Source organism: Urocitellus parryii, chromosome 5 (assembly GCF_045843805.1).
Source record: "Urocitellus parryii isolate mUroPar1 chromosome 5, mUroPar1.hap1, whole genome shotgun sequence".
Lineage (NCBI taxonomy): Eukaryota > Metazoa > Chordata > Mammalia > Rodentia > Sciuridae > Urocitellus > Urocitellus parryii.
Window position 1 is genome coordinate 95,119,359 of NC_135535.1, and position 12,860 is coordinate 95,132,218.

General features: G+C 41.1%; 1 protein-coding gene across 1 annotated transcript in view; it reads left to right on the forward strand.

The window, feature by feature from the left end:
• Plbd1 (phospholipase B domain containing 1) overlaps positions 1-12,860 on the forward strand; it is a 62,857-nt gene that overhangs the window by 6,415 nt on the left and 43,582 nt on the right. Inside the window, exon 2 of the mRNA XM_026414164.2 lies at positions 7,807-8,026. Within this exon, the coding sequence (XP_026269949.1) occupies positions 7,807-8,026 (220 nt within the window). The remainder of the gene's footprint in view (positions 1-7,806; positions 8,027-12,860) is intronic.

Below are 12,860 nucleotides of genomic sequence, written 5' to 3' on the forward strand. Positions count from 1 at the left end.
TGCTCTGAAATCTATTAGCCTTGTAAATACCACATAATTGCAGCATACGTAGTATTGAGTTAATCAAGCCTGCATTCTTTTCTTTGGGATCATTTGCAAACCCAAGATATCAAAATTTTAATTCAAAATTAGAAATCAAGAATCAACACACTATGAACTTGATAGGTTTCTGCTACGCAGTGTGACCTTCCCAGCCAGTGTGAGGGTTTGGGATTTCAGTTGTCATGTGATCAATAAAGTGTTGTGCTGGGTCAAGGGAGTGGGCCCAAGGAAATATGAGATGTCACTTCTCATCCTTAAGAAGCTAAAATGTCAAGTTCATTGGACAAAGTGCACACATATAAATATGTCTAATTAGCAAGCGATAGGGATGAGGATTAAGCTAACAGTGCCCAAATCAGAGTGAGGTGAAGTTGATGTTCTGTTGTCAGAACTGTGGCAAGAATGGAGAATAGCTGGCAGTGAAGAATAGGGGTATTTCAAAGAATAGAGGAAAGGGATCATTCCAGATCCAAGCAAATCTCCAGCATTTTTCCACATGAGTGTTTCGTTGCTTTAAAGCTATTTTCGAGAGTTCTCTCTCTTTCTGCTGACCTGGTACAGCCATACATTGTGCATCCCGCCTTACATTCTTACATCCCCTTGCTTGCCTTTTATTCCAGCTTCATGCAAGTGTAACATGAGGTGCACCACCTCAGCAGCACTGTGCAGGTTTCTTGATTTCTACCTCAGAGCATCTCTGAAATTGCAATCACTTAGCACTGAAACACATGTAAACCCGGCAGTGAGGATTTCACATTCCACAGGGCAACTTTGGGCCTGTGCAGAAGGAGCAGATAAATGCTCCCTTTTCCATCCTAGGGGGTGGAGACTTTGGAAGCTCATTCCACACATCTTTTTAGGAGGTCCCATGGGAACAATGTCCAGTGTCCATGATGGAGATTCTTGAATTGAATTTCTCTCCCAGTCCCAGTTCCTCACTCTAGTTTCCTGAGAGCACTTGGTCAAAAGAATCTCCCTTTCAGCAAGAAAATTAGGCTTTATTTAGTCTTTGGAGAGAGTCGACCTGAAGCATCACCTTATAATTCTGTTGCCTCAAGATTATTTAATTCATGAATCATTTATTTGCTTAGCGCCTGATGAAGAGTCAAAGCAAATCTAAAAACCAGATAGCAATTTACCAAGAGTGCTTTCAAGAAGTGAAGCACAATGCCAAGGTGCACAGACAGAAATACCAGAGACTTGCTCAGTGAGCACAGGAAGGCAATTCAGAGATCAGAATCAGTGAATCATTAACTCTACCCCATCTGAATAGATGGTTTCAATTATATTTTTTTCTGTTTTTGCTCACATATTCTACCTGCCCTGTCTCATTTTTTTGTCTCCCTCTAACTTATGAATATAGTAGGCCATCAGTATATTGCTTAGGGTTGACAAGTACTTACTCTTTCATAAAATGAGATGCTAGGAAAATCAGTTTCCACATCAACTTGGGAGGCTGAGGCAGGAGGATCAAAAGTTCAAGGCCAAGCCTGAGAAACTTAGGGAGACTCTCTCAAAATAAAAAGTGAAAAGGACCAGGGATGTATTTCAGTGGTAGAGCCCCTGGATTCCATCCCTGGGGCGGGGAGGGGAGAAGGAAAGATTTCAAATATGAGAATATGTGAAAGAGTGATTTAAGGCACTAAAATAATGTTAGGAATTTTTTTCCAACCTAAAACAATAAACTCATAGAAAATATTAAGCATGCAAGTGCATATAAGAAATTTAATTTGGGTGTTTGATGTTTTACATAGAGATAAATATAAAAATAATTTAGAGACTATTTATAGAAGAAAAATACTTTTTAAAAATAGTGTTCCTATCTACTTAACAATATTTGTCAAGCAAGTCCATTTTGAGGACATTGCCACTAAGTGATGTTTAAATCTGATTTTTCATTTTCATAACTCCAGAGAGGCTATTGACCCATGGCACGGGCCTCTCTCGCTGACCAGATCTGAGCTGAGAGTTGGAACCCTCCTATAGGTCTGTTATCAAGCTTGTAGGCTTAATCACACGAGTTATTTTTGACAATAACTTCTGTGAATTAATGTATTGATAAACTTGCCTTTTATTGAAAGAACAACACACATTAAACTAGAGTCATCAAAGTAACATTATTTTCTCAGTACAGCGTTTTTGGACATAAAGTGGAAAGCAGACAGACCCTGTTCTCATAGAGCTTGGGTATAACTAGGTTACAATTAGAATAATGTTTTTCTACATTTTCACTATTTTACTTTTCCTACCATTTGCCTCCCAACATGGAGATTTATGCATTTTTTAAAATAAAAAGCTATGATGGGTTAAATTACTAAAGGATTAAAGAAAATCAGAGAATAGTGTGGACGATGGGAAAACCAGAAAGAGATGCTCCTTGGAAAAAAATCTCAGAGTAGGAGGACATCCTTTAGGGTTGGAGTGAGAAACTCGGTTTTGGTTTAATTCTCAAAGCATATGCCAAACTTAATTTAGTATTTAATTATCATTACTGCATGCTGAGGAATGCGTCAAGGTTTTTTCATGCATAGAGGTACCGGGTGGCAAAAAAAAAAAAATTCATATTGCAGAGGTTTATTTTTTGTGATCAGGAAATCAGGCAGTACTGTTAGAGGGCTGGGGCCTGTGACAGTGCGAAGGCCCTTCTTCAAACCTCGAGCCTTGCGAACAGGCCAGAAAGATTTCAGATATGTTCCTCAAAGTAACAGGCACGAGTTTACTAGAAGAGATAGAAAAGGGAAAAGAGGGATACTCTTAAAGGAGGTAGCGAGTCCTCTCAGAGAGGAGAGGGACAGTGTGTCTCTCTTACCCTCCAGTTCCATTGGGGACCCCAGAGAAATTTCCAGAGCGTGCCCCACTCAGGTCCACCTCTTGACTTTTGACTGATAATAGGATGACATCAGACTTTGAAGTCCCCACTGCCGTGACCACTCTAGGTCCCTTTGGCCCATGCTGAACAGTTATCATTGGAACCTGTTCTTACAGATTTTATAGTTAGGGGGAATTTTCCTTGTCTCCCTGAGTTCTGGAGTCTGGTCTGTGTAAGAATCACAAAAAGTTCCCTCCTTCAAGGTAACTAGTGGTGTTCTTACCAGCATTCTTTCAGGCCTTCATTTCTTCCACAGGTAACAAGTAGTTGGATGAGAAATGTTAACATACCATGTGGACTTCAGCCAGTCAGGACTGGAGATAAATTGCTTTTTTAAAGTGAACACTTGTGGGGGTCAGCACACGGGGCCTAGTTTATAGAATTATTCCCTTAATCTATCCCCCCGTCAGCACCCACAACAGTGAAAACACAGGGCCAAAGCACCTAGCTCACCTTGAGCAAGCCAAGGTGTATAGCAAAGAGGGGAAGGCAGAGTTGGGGGGTCGAGATGAGAAACGTCGGGGGTTAGAGAAGGAGCCAAAGCTAAAGTCACACTTTGTGGATAGCACTGACAGGGAAGAGACCAGTAGGATTACGTGCCTTCCTTTTTTCTTTTATGGTTCCTGTTTATGACTCCTCCCTTGCCGCAGCTCTTGAGGGCTCCTTTTTAGCAAACCAGCCCTGCTTCCTCAATTCCATACAAGGCTCACTGGCTGTGAGGGTGGAAGAGAGTATGTGAGAAAAGCTGGGAGAGGACTCTGCTAGGACATTTGGGGTCAGAAATAAATTTGGGAAATATATTTACTGTTTTTGAAAGCATAAGGGAAGTTTCTATGGAACCTGCCCACAATTCTCAAGTTGTGACTGGTTGGTGTCTAACAATTAGACACTTACTTGTGCAGGAAGCTTATTGACAGAGTTTCACTTCCACTTAACTTTTCTTAAAGAAAGCCTTCCATTAGGGTCAGGTTTTTATTAAGAAGTAAGTAGGCTTAGTTCTACTTCAGATTTTTTTCTTTTGGAATTGTAATTAGGATCTTTCTGAGCCTGACTACGTACCAGCCCATCACCCAGCCCCTCTGGGCTAACATACATGATTATTATGGAGCTGGGGCCTTCAAACCTCGATTCTTGCGACCAAGTCAGGAAGATTTCAGACATGTCGCTCAGAGTAACAACCATGAGTTTGTTAACAGGCTAGGGAAAAAGAAAAGGGGACACTCTCAAGGGAGAGAGTGTGTCCTCTCAGAGAAGAGAGAGGGAGTGTTCCTCTCCTGCACTCCGATTTTATTAGGGATCCCAGAGAAATTTCCAGAGAGTCCCTCTCAGGTCCACCTCTTGACTTTTGACTGACAGCAAGGTGACATCAGAACTTTCAAGTCCCCTCTGTCATGGCAACTCTAGGTTACCTTGGCCCATGCTTGACTGGTTCTAATAGGATTCTTAACCACACATTCTTATAGATTTTTATGGTTAGGAGGAACTATCCTGATCTCTCAGAGTTTCAGGATCTGACCACAAAAATCTCTTGGGTTCCTCTCATCAACATTATCTTGGGCCTGTATTTCTCTTGCAGGTAACAGGTAGTTTGCTGAGGGATGTGCTGAGGCCAGGCAGGGCTAAGGTAAATTGCTTTTTGGAAAAGACAGCATGTGGAGGTTAGCCCAGTGGGGCCATTTTACAAAATTATTCTCTTAACCTCATGTTTCCACCATTCATATCTATCTGTCCCCTAACATGATGATCTAGTGTCAAGATTTTATTTGTAGTGCTTATTTGATTGACAATCTTTGTAAAAAAAATGTTGGTTTCATTTTAAATGTCGTCAACAGATGACTCTATATAAATATTAAGTTGACACTTTCTAGCCTCCTGACCACTAAAACTCTCTATGCCAAAAACTAAATTTACATTTCCTCCCAGGCTTATTCCCAGTCTGCTTCCTCTATCAGTAAATGATACAGCATCCATCCCCTGAGTCTCAACCTAGAACCTGAGAGTCAGTCAGCCTCCTCCTACTACTTTGATGACTGGCCTGAATATAACCACAACAGATGTACAACTGGTTTCACAGAGAAAAAACAAAACAAAACAAAACAAAAAACGCACTCTATACTGTTTCCTTTCTCCATTTCTTTTTGTTCCCCCCCTCTTGTTTCTTTCCTAAGTCTTCTTTCTTTTCACAATTATTTATTGAGTACCTGTTACATACCAGGTACTTTTCCAGGTACAGAGAAAACAGTCTCTGGCCTTGAGGCATTCAGTATGGGAGCAGGGACAGACATGTCAGTTCAGTTCAGTGGGACAAGGCCTAAAGATGTACAGACAAGGCACCTTGAGCTAGTAGAGGAAGTTAGCTTCTACAAAGGGGGCGCTGCTTCCTGAGTTCTCAATAGCAATTTTGAGATGGCTATCAGAAAACACATCTCAGGCAGACCAAATAGCATATACAAATCAGAAGCATTGACCCAGCTCATGGTCTGTGGCAGAGCTATATATAATAGTTTCTGCATCACAAAGTGCACAGAGGGGTGATGACAAAGCTGTTAAGGCTGATGGAAGTCAGGTTATGAAGACCAAGAGAGTAAGGTGAAGGATTGCTATTTTGATAAGATATAGAAGCCATGAAAAATTTTAGTAGGCAAGGTGACAAAATTAGTTTGAATTTCTTTTGTGGAGGTGGTGTTGATGGGGTTTTATTTATTTATCTAGCTATTTATTTATTTTGGTACTGAGTATTGAACCCAGGGGCACTTAGCCACTGAACCACATTCACGATCCTCCCCCGGCCTTGTTTTTGTATTTTATTTTGAGACAAGGTCTCACTGTGTTGCTTAGGGCCTGACTAAGTTGCTGAGGTTGGCTTTCTCACAATCCTCCTGCCTCAGTCTCCCAAGTTGCTAGGATTACAGGCATGCACCACTGCACCTGGCCTAGTTTGCATTTTTGAAAAATTACCCTGGCAGAGAATGAAGAATGGGCTAAAGATTGAAGGTAACGAGAAAAAGACCTCTTCTATAGGAAAGGCCAGTTGTAATATACCTAAACTATCATAGAAATATAGAAAAAAAGGAAGAGACTGGTAAGAGAGATAATTCAGGAAGTTTTGATTGAATATGACTCATAAAGATGGGGAGGCAGGATGGATTTTTTTCAGATTGAGAGATGACAGATAAAAAGCAGGAAGGGGGTAGGAGGGATTATAAATTTTATTTTAATATTTTTAAATATTTTTTAGTTGTAGTTGGACATAATACCTTTGTTTTATTTATTTATTTTTATGTGGTGCTGAGGATCAAATCCAGTACCTTGCACATACTAGGCAAGTGCTCTACCACTGAGTCACAACCCTAGCCCCAACTTTCATTTTAAATATTTTGAATTTCTAGTGATCATAGAATATTCCAGATTATCTTTTCAAGTGTACTATGGAGTATACAACAGAAAAGGGAACCCATAGGGAGAATGAAGAAAAGGGCAGGGAAAGAGAATGGAATTCAGGAGAGAGGAGCATCCCAGATACCATGGGAGGAGAGAACTTTAAAAATACAATTAACTCATTGGGTCCATGTGTTCTACATCAAAGAATTCTACCAACCACAGATTGAAAATATTTAAAATAAATAATTGTTTATGTACTAAATATATACGGTAGTTTTTCTTGTCATTATTCCCTAAACAATACAGTATAACAACTATTCACATAGCATTTATTTTGTATTAGGCACTAAAAGTAACCTAGAGATGATTAAAAGCACACAGGAGAATGTGTATAAGCTAGATGCTAATGCTACACCATTTTATATAAGGAACTTGAGCATCTGTATATTCTGGAATCTGCCCGGGGGTCCTGGAAGCAATCCTCTGAGATACTAAGCAACAACTGTAAGGAGTCACCAAGGTCAAGTGCTTTTGCAAGTTCAAAAGACACCAGGATTTCATTAGTGAGCCAGGCAGGAGCAGTGCTGGTGGCATGGTGGGGATGGACGGGGAGGGGGGGCAGCAGGCTGGAGGGATTGAGGAAGTGAAGTGTGGGAGTGCATTCCTTCCAGAAGGTAGGCCTGTAACTGTGCCAGTCATGTTGGCAATTCTAGCACCAAGCACAGTCCCCAATTCAGCGGGGATACATAAAATTCATGATGATTTCATGAAGGGAGTGAGAGATCCCAACACTAGCTAAATCTGTTCACAAGATGCAGAGAAGGCTTTTGTATTTGGTTTCTTTTTATCTGTGAGATAATGGAGCATCTGTATTGTGCTAAGGGGGAAGGAGAGTGTGCTTTAGGATACAACCATGGTACAAAGTTCCTGAAGTAGGCAAGGGGGTGGCATCCAGATTAGGGTAGGACTGGGGTGAACAAGAAGGGAGAGGTGGCATGGGTGGAGGGTTTGTGAGGATGGATTCACAGAACTACCAACACCCTGATAGGTGATAGCTTAGAGTTTTTCTGCAAAATAAGGATGTCACACAGGAAGAATTGAGCAGGGAATGTAGGATAAGGAACCTAAGAATGCCTTTGGGTCCAGCTGTAGAGGAAAATGGAAAAAGTTAGTGAGTAGGGCCAAGAACCTTTTCATTGGCTGAATTAAGAAGTGAGGGAGAAAAAAAAGAAAAAGAAGTGAGAGAGCTTCAGCTCCAGTTCTACCCAGAACCTTATTCCTAAGGATGAAATTCTTAAGCCCACTTCTGTGATGCTGTAACTACACCCCTACGTTTGACCTGCCTCTTTGTGGTCTGGGCACATCCCTCTTGATTAAGGCTTTGGTTTTCCCCACTGGTAGCAAGGCAACTATATTCTAATAGAAACAAATGTGTTGAAATTGTTGGTTACATAGAAACAATATACCCAGGTTTCTATGGAGTACCGTTTTAGCAGTTTTTCCTTTTCTTCCAGAAGTCTACTATGCAACTGCATACTGGATACCTTCTGAAAAGTCGATAAAAGTCAAACACGTAATGGACAAGAGTGGGGATGCCTATGGCTATTACAATGACTCCATGGAAACCACAGGTTGGAGCATCCTGGAGATCAGAGCTGGGTATGGCTCTCAGGCTCTGAGCAATGAGATCATCATGTTTGTGGCTGGCTTTTTGGAGGGCTACCTCACTGCCCCGTAAGTACCCGAGTTCATGGAGCAATGGTCTGGCCACTTCTGTCCTTTTCTTGTTTGGCAATGAATCTTGTCTTCCTGGCATTGTGCATTAGGTCCTTTGCATGTGATTAAAAAAAAAAAAAAAGTTATCAGAATTACAATTGTGCCTGGGTGTGGTGGTGCACAACTGTAATCCCAGCAGCTTGGGAGGCTGAGGCAGGAGAATTTCGAGTTTGAAGCCAGCCTCAGCAAAAGCAAGGTGCTAAGCAACTCAGTGAGACCCTATCTCTAAATAAAATACAAAATAGGGCTGAGGATATGGCTCAGATGTTAAATGACTGAGTTCCATCCCCAGTATCCAAAAAAAAAAAAAAAAAAAAAAAGAATTACACTTGTATCCATAATCATACCTACCTAAAAGGTGCACTGGATCTCTTCAATTCTTATGGCACTTCCTTCTTAATCTTCCTTTTTAATGCAGTGGTTTTAAATGAAAGGGAGTCATTCCATTCTATTTGTCATTTGTTGTCTGGAAGAAAATAGATAAGAGGAGGAATGACTCCTTGAGAATCATAAAGCAGGAAAAAGATTAATTAAAAATAAAACGTAAGAGCATTTATTTTCAACCATCTTGAAACATCTTTAGGCAAAGAGATTTTTAAATTTAAATTAAAATCTTAATGAGTCTACTATAAATGTTCCTTCAAGTTCTATTGTTATGTGATTCTGGTGTCATTACTTTGTCTTATAAAAATAACAAGGATGTAGTTAATAATAATGCAATCAGGATATATGCTTTTTAAGAAAATAGCTCTAAGGAAAATAAAGCTGCAACTCATTTAATCCATCCTCAACACTTCTTGGATATAAAGTGTTTTTATGGCTTGACTTGGTTTCTTTTATTTTATGTGACCTAGTTATTAAGTGCACTTTCCAAAACTTATTTGGGGCTGTTACTACTGAGTCATAGTAATCGAGGTGCGGATCTTAATCTGCCTTGGAATATTACATCAGAAGTTAAGTGACTAGTTAATGGGCTCTGGCTACACTTTTTTTTTAAATTTAGGCTACAAAGTTCTGTCTTCATTTTTATACCTAATTTTTGTTCTTCTACTATGCCAGTCCTCTTAACAGCATACAACTCAAAGAGGTATAAAACTTTACAAACTGAATAAGATTCTAAAACATATTTAAAACCACATTATACCTATACAAAATCTGAACTTTTCCACTTCAGTATCCATGCTAAGTTCTGATTGTGCTATTTAACTTGAGTTGTGAGTTTGGAGAAATAATGCAGACCAAAGTCGTATGGATATAAATGGATTAGATTAACTCATTAATGACGTATACACTGGGTCATTAAGGGTCACACTGAGTTTGGAGCAGCTCTATCCTATGAAATGCTCTAAGGATGCACTTGTTCCTTGGATATTTCTTTTATTGTTTCTGCTAGAAAGAGTTCACCGGGTTTGAAACATCTCCTAATAAAGGTGGCAGTTCTGATATTCTTATGTTGTAGGAAAAAATAAGTTTTAATGTCTCAGAGCCAACGCTTTCGGGGGTGGCTTTATCATTTCACCTCCATTATTTATATAAAGCATTATCTTTGAGTAACTCTATTAGCCAAACAAACAAAGCCCATAGAAAAAGGAGCCATGTGAAGCTGGGTACGGTGACACATGTCTGTAATCCCAGTATCTCCCTAGGCTGAGACTGGAGGATCGCAAGTTCAAAGCCAGCCTCAGCAAAAGCGAGGTGCTAACCAACTCAAGGAAATCCTGTCTCTAAATAAAATACAAAACAGGGCTGATGATGTGGCTTGGTGGTCAAGTGGTGGAGTGTTGCTGTATTCAATCCCTGGTAACTCCCCTCAAAAAAAAAAAAAAAACAAAGCAAGAAAAAGAAGCCATATTATTAATAAGTTTTAAAAATACTTCATATTAACATAAAAATTACTTTTTATTTATTTAAAAAAAAAGACAGCTACCATTCCAAAACTATTCAGAGACCATTTTCTTGTTTAATTTGCCTTTTATATATTCACCAAATTTTGAAGGTTAAAACAAAAATGAAAAGCCCAAACACTTCCTGCCAATTATGGCTCAGGCTTTGACTCTGAGCCTGCCTTCCCTGCAGACAAGTGGCAACAGCTGACGGAGGATCAGGAGTGAGGGAGAGACAGGTTTGTTGGTCTGCCTAATACTGGAGTCAAGGGAAAACTCGTCCACTATTGGCAACATCGCTGCGGCAGACATAAATGCAAGAGAATTCTTTCACTGCAGTACTGCAGAGTTGAAGAGAAGAAAGCATCTAGAGGCCAGAAAAGAAGGTTTCGTGAAAGATGTGAGGCCTGGGTCTGGTGCTTGATAGGGTGAGAACCATGTGGCCAGGCTGGGAGGAGGGTGACAGAATAGAGCCCTGAAAGCAGGCCCTGAATCTGCAGTGAGTCGGTCACATTGACAATGAGCAAGGAGTGGAGGCTCCAAATGAGCAACCAGAGGACAAGAGGTTTAAAACACAAATGGCGGTAGCCTGGTGGAAGGCTTTGGATGGAGCCCTTTTCAGCAGTTACCATTCTCTGCTTCAAACACAGAGTGTGCAGAGGTTTCTTGAACTTGAAAGATGACTTCTGTGTTCACCTCTGTCTGATGTTTGTGATTGTGGTCGCTATTGGATGTGGAAAAGGAAAAACCCCAAGATAGTGTGGCCTGGGAAAAGGGAATGAGAAAGGAAGCCATACATTGATAAGCTTTCATTTCTCCCAAGATAAATCCTTCCCAGATGCTGGCTGCAGATGGGGAGAAAGTGTTTCATCAAACCTAGAATGATAGTCTCTGGGAAACACTAATCTCTTCCAAGATAACTCCTCTCCCAGTGCTGGACACGAACCACCAATCCAAAGACCCAAATTCCCCAGTACCCAAACTGACACACTCACTAAATTACTTACCTATGTAAGCTCAGTCCCCTCCTTTGTTCAGTGGCTCATTTTCTACCAGGAAAGTGGGTCCATACCCATAGATTTAGTACTGTTCCTGAATAAAAGGCTGAAATGATCCATGAATGATGCATCCAGCCCCATCTCTTTGTGCTAACAGTAGCACTCCCTGCTTTCTCAAGAATGGACTTCCCGTGCACAGGGCACCAAGAGCTGGAGAGGACTTCCATTCTGAAGAAGCTTTGATATAGCTCACTGGACAGGAGATGTTGGTAAACAGCAGCATGATAAGAAGTGAATGGGGTGGATGGAATAGAGAAGTCGATATGTAAATTAGAAGAAGGAGGAAGAGGAGGAGAAAGCCAAGGAGAGGATAAGGGAAGGCAGGAAGGAGGGAAAGAAGAAAGGAAAGAAGGAAGGAAGGAAGGAAGGAAGGAAGGAAGGAAGGAAGGAAGGAAGGAAATTAGGTCATGGAGAAAGAAGAACCGTAGTCAAAAACCATCTTTAGAAAAGTCCCATGAGATGCTATTCAAAGGTTGTCGTTCTAGTCTGAAAGGCAGATGTGGAGGGGAATTTCTGAAACAGCTTACACTTAAAGGCCCTGCTTTGTGCTTAGTTCAGAGCTAGGAACGCTGAAATGACCACTAATGACCAAGCATGCTTCTAACAGATCTCTGGCAATGGGTCGGGAAGGAGGCTATTCATTTCTTCTTCCTCCCCTAGGGTGGTCCAAGATACTAAGGCTCATTATACATTCTGATGTCCAAGTTTATTTCAAAGAAAGGGATATTCCCAGTGAAGTAGGCACACAGGGCTCACAGGGCCAATAGTTCCAGCAGAGACACAACAGAGGAGATGCTACGATTCACAGGATTGCAACAACCAGACCCAAGGCACCACCAAACACTGTGACGGTCAACACCAGAGCCCACTGTATGCCGTCCCAGCTGAGCAGCTGGAAGCAGCGTGACTCCCTCTGAGCAAAGTTATCCAGCACTCTGAAGCAAAGCAGAGGAGCTTAAAATGCCAACCACAAGAAAGCGAAAGCTATCACCACAAACCAGTAGTAGAGAAGGAATCCTGGTCACGGGCTAGGTGTTGTCATTGTTTATCCTGCTACACACAGGCAGTAGTGTACGAGTAGCAGTAGCATCTTCATAAACAAACATCGTTTATCAACTTCAAACGTGTACCGCCGGGGGCTGCTTTGCAAGGAATAATCTTCACACGCTAAAACACAGCCTTAGAGCAAGGGTGTCTGAGCCTGGGCTGGGAAGGTGAGTTTGCATGTGGGGACCAAAAGTAAGAGCCTTCTCTTCTCATTTTTCCCTCAGCTTTCACAATAGCACGTGCAGCCACCAAGAGCAGAGAGCAGTTTAGAACTTGCACATTTGTTCATTTTTTATTCTTGAGAAAAAGGAAAAAGGAGGTTTATTGCTTTGCTAGCAAAAAAGAAACACAGAAGACTCCTGTCCCAGAGGCTGTGATTCTGCCCATCAGCAGGAACAGAGGGCTTTTAAAGAGGCGATTCAAAGGCTACATTCCATGTGTTCTCTGTTGGAGTTGTAATTCACTTGCTGATTTTGGAGACAGTCATTTCTGAGATCTTCTGGTGCCATCCCCAAAGTCTAGATTATTTCCTTTCTATAGTGGGTGTATGCTCAAGGACAGATAAAGCTGCCTAAAATGGAAGAAAGGGAATTCTGTTTCTCCTGAGATTAGGGAAGAGCCGGGAGAGGAAGAGAAGCATGTCTATTTTAAAAATTAGTTGCACTGGTAGAGCAGCAAGGGCTACATTCAATGCATAAAGGGGGTTACTGTTACATTTCCTCCACAGTCAATTTCTACATTCCATTTCTATGGAAAAATGGGCAACAACATCTCCACGTTGCTTCCTGCTAAGAGAAGGCGAAG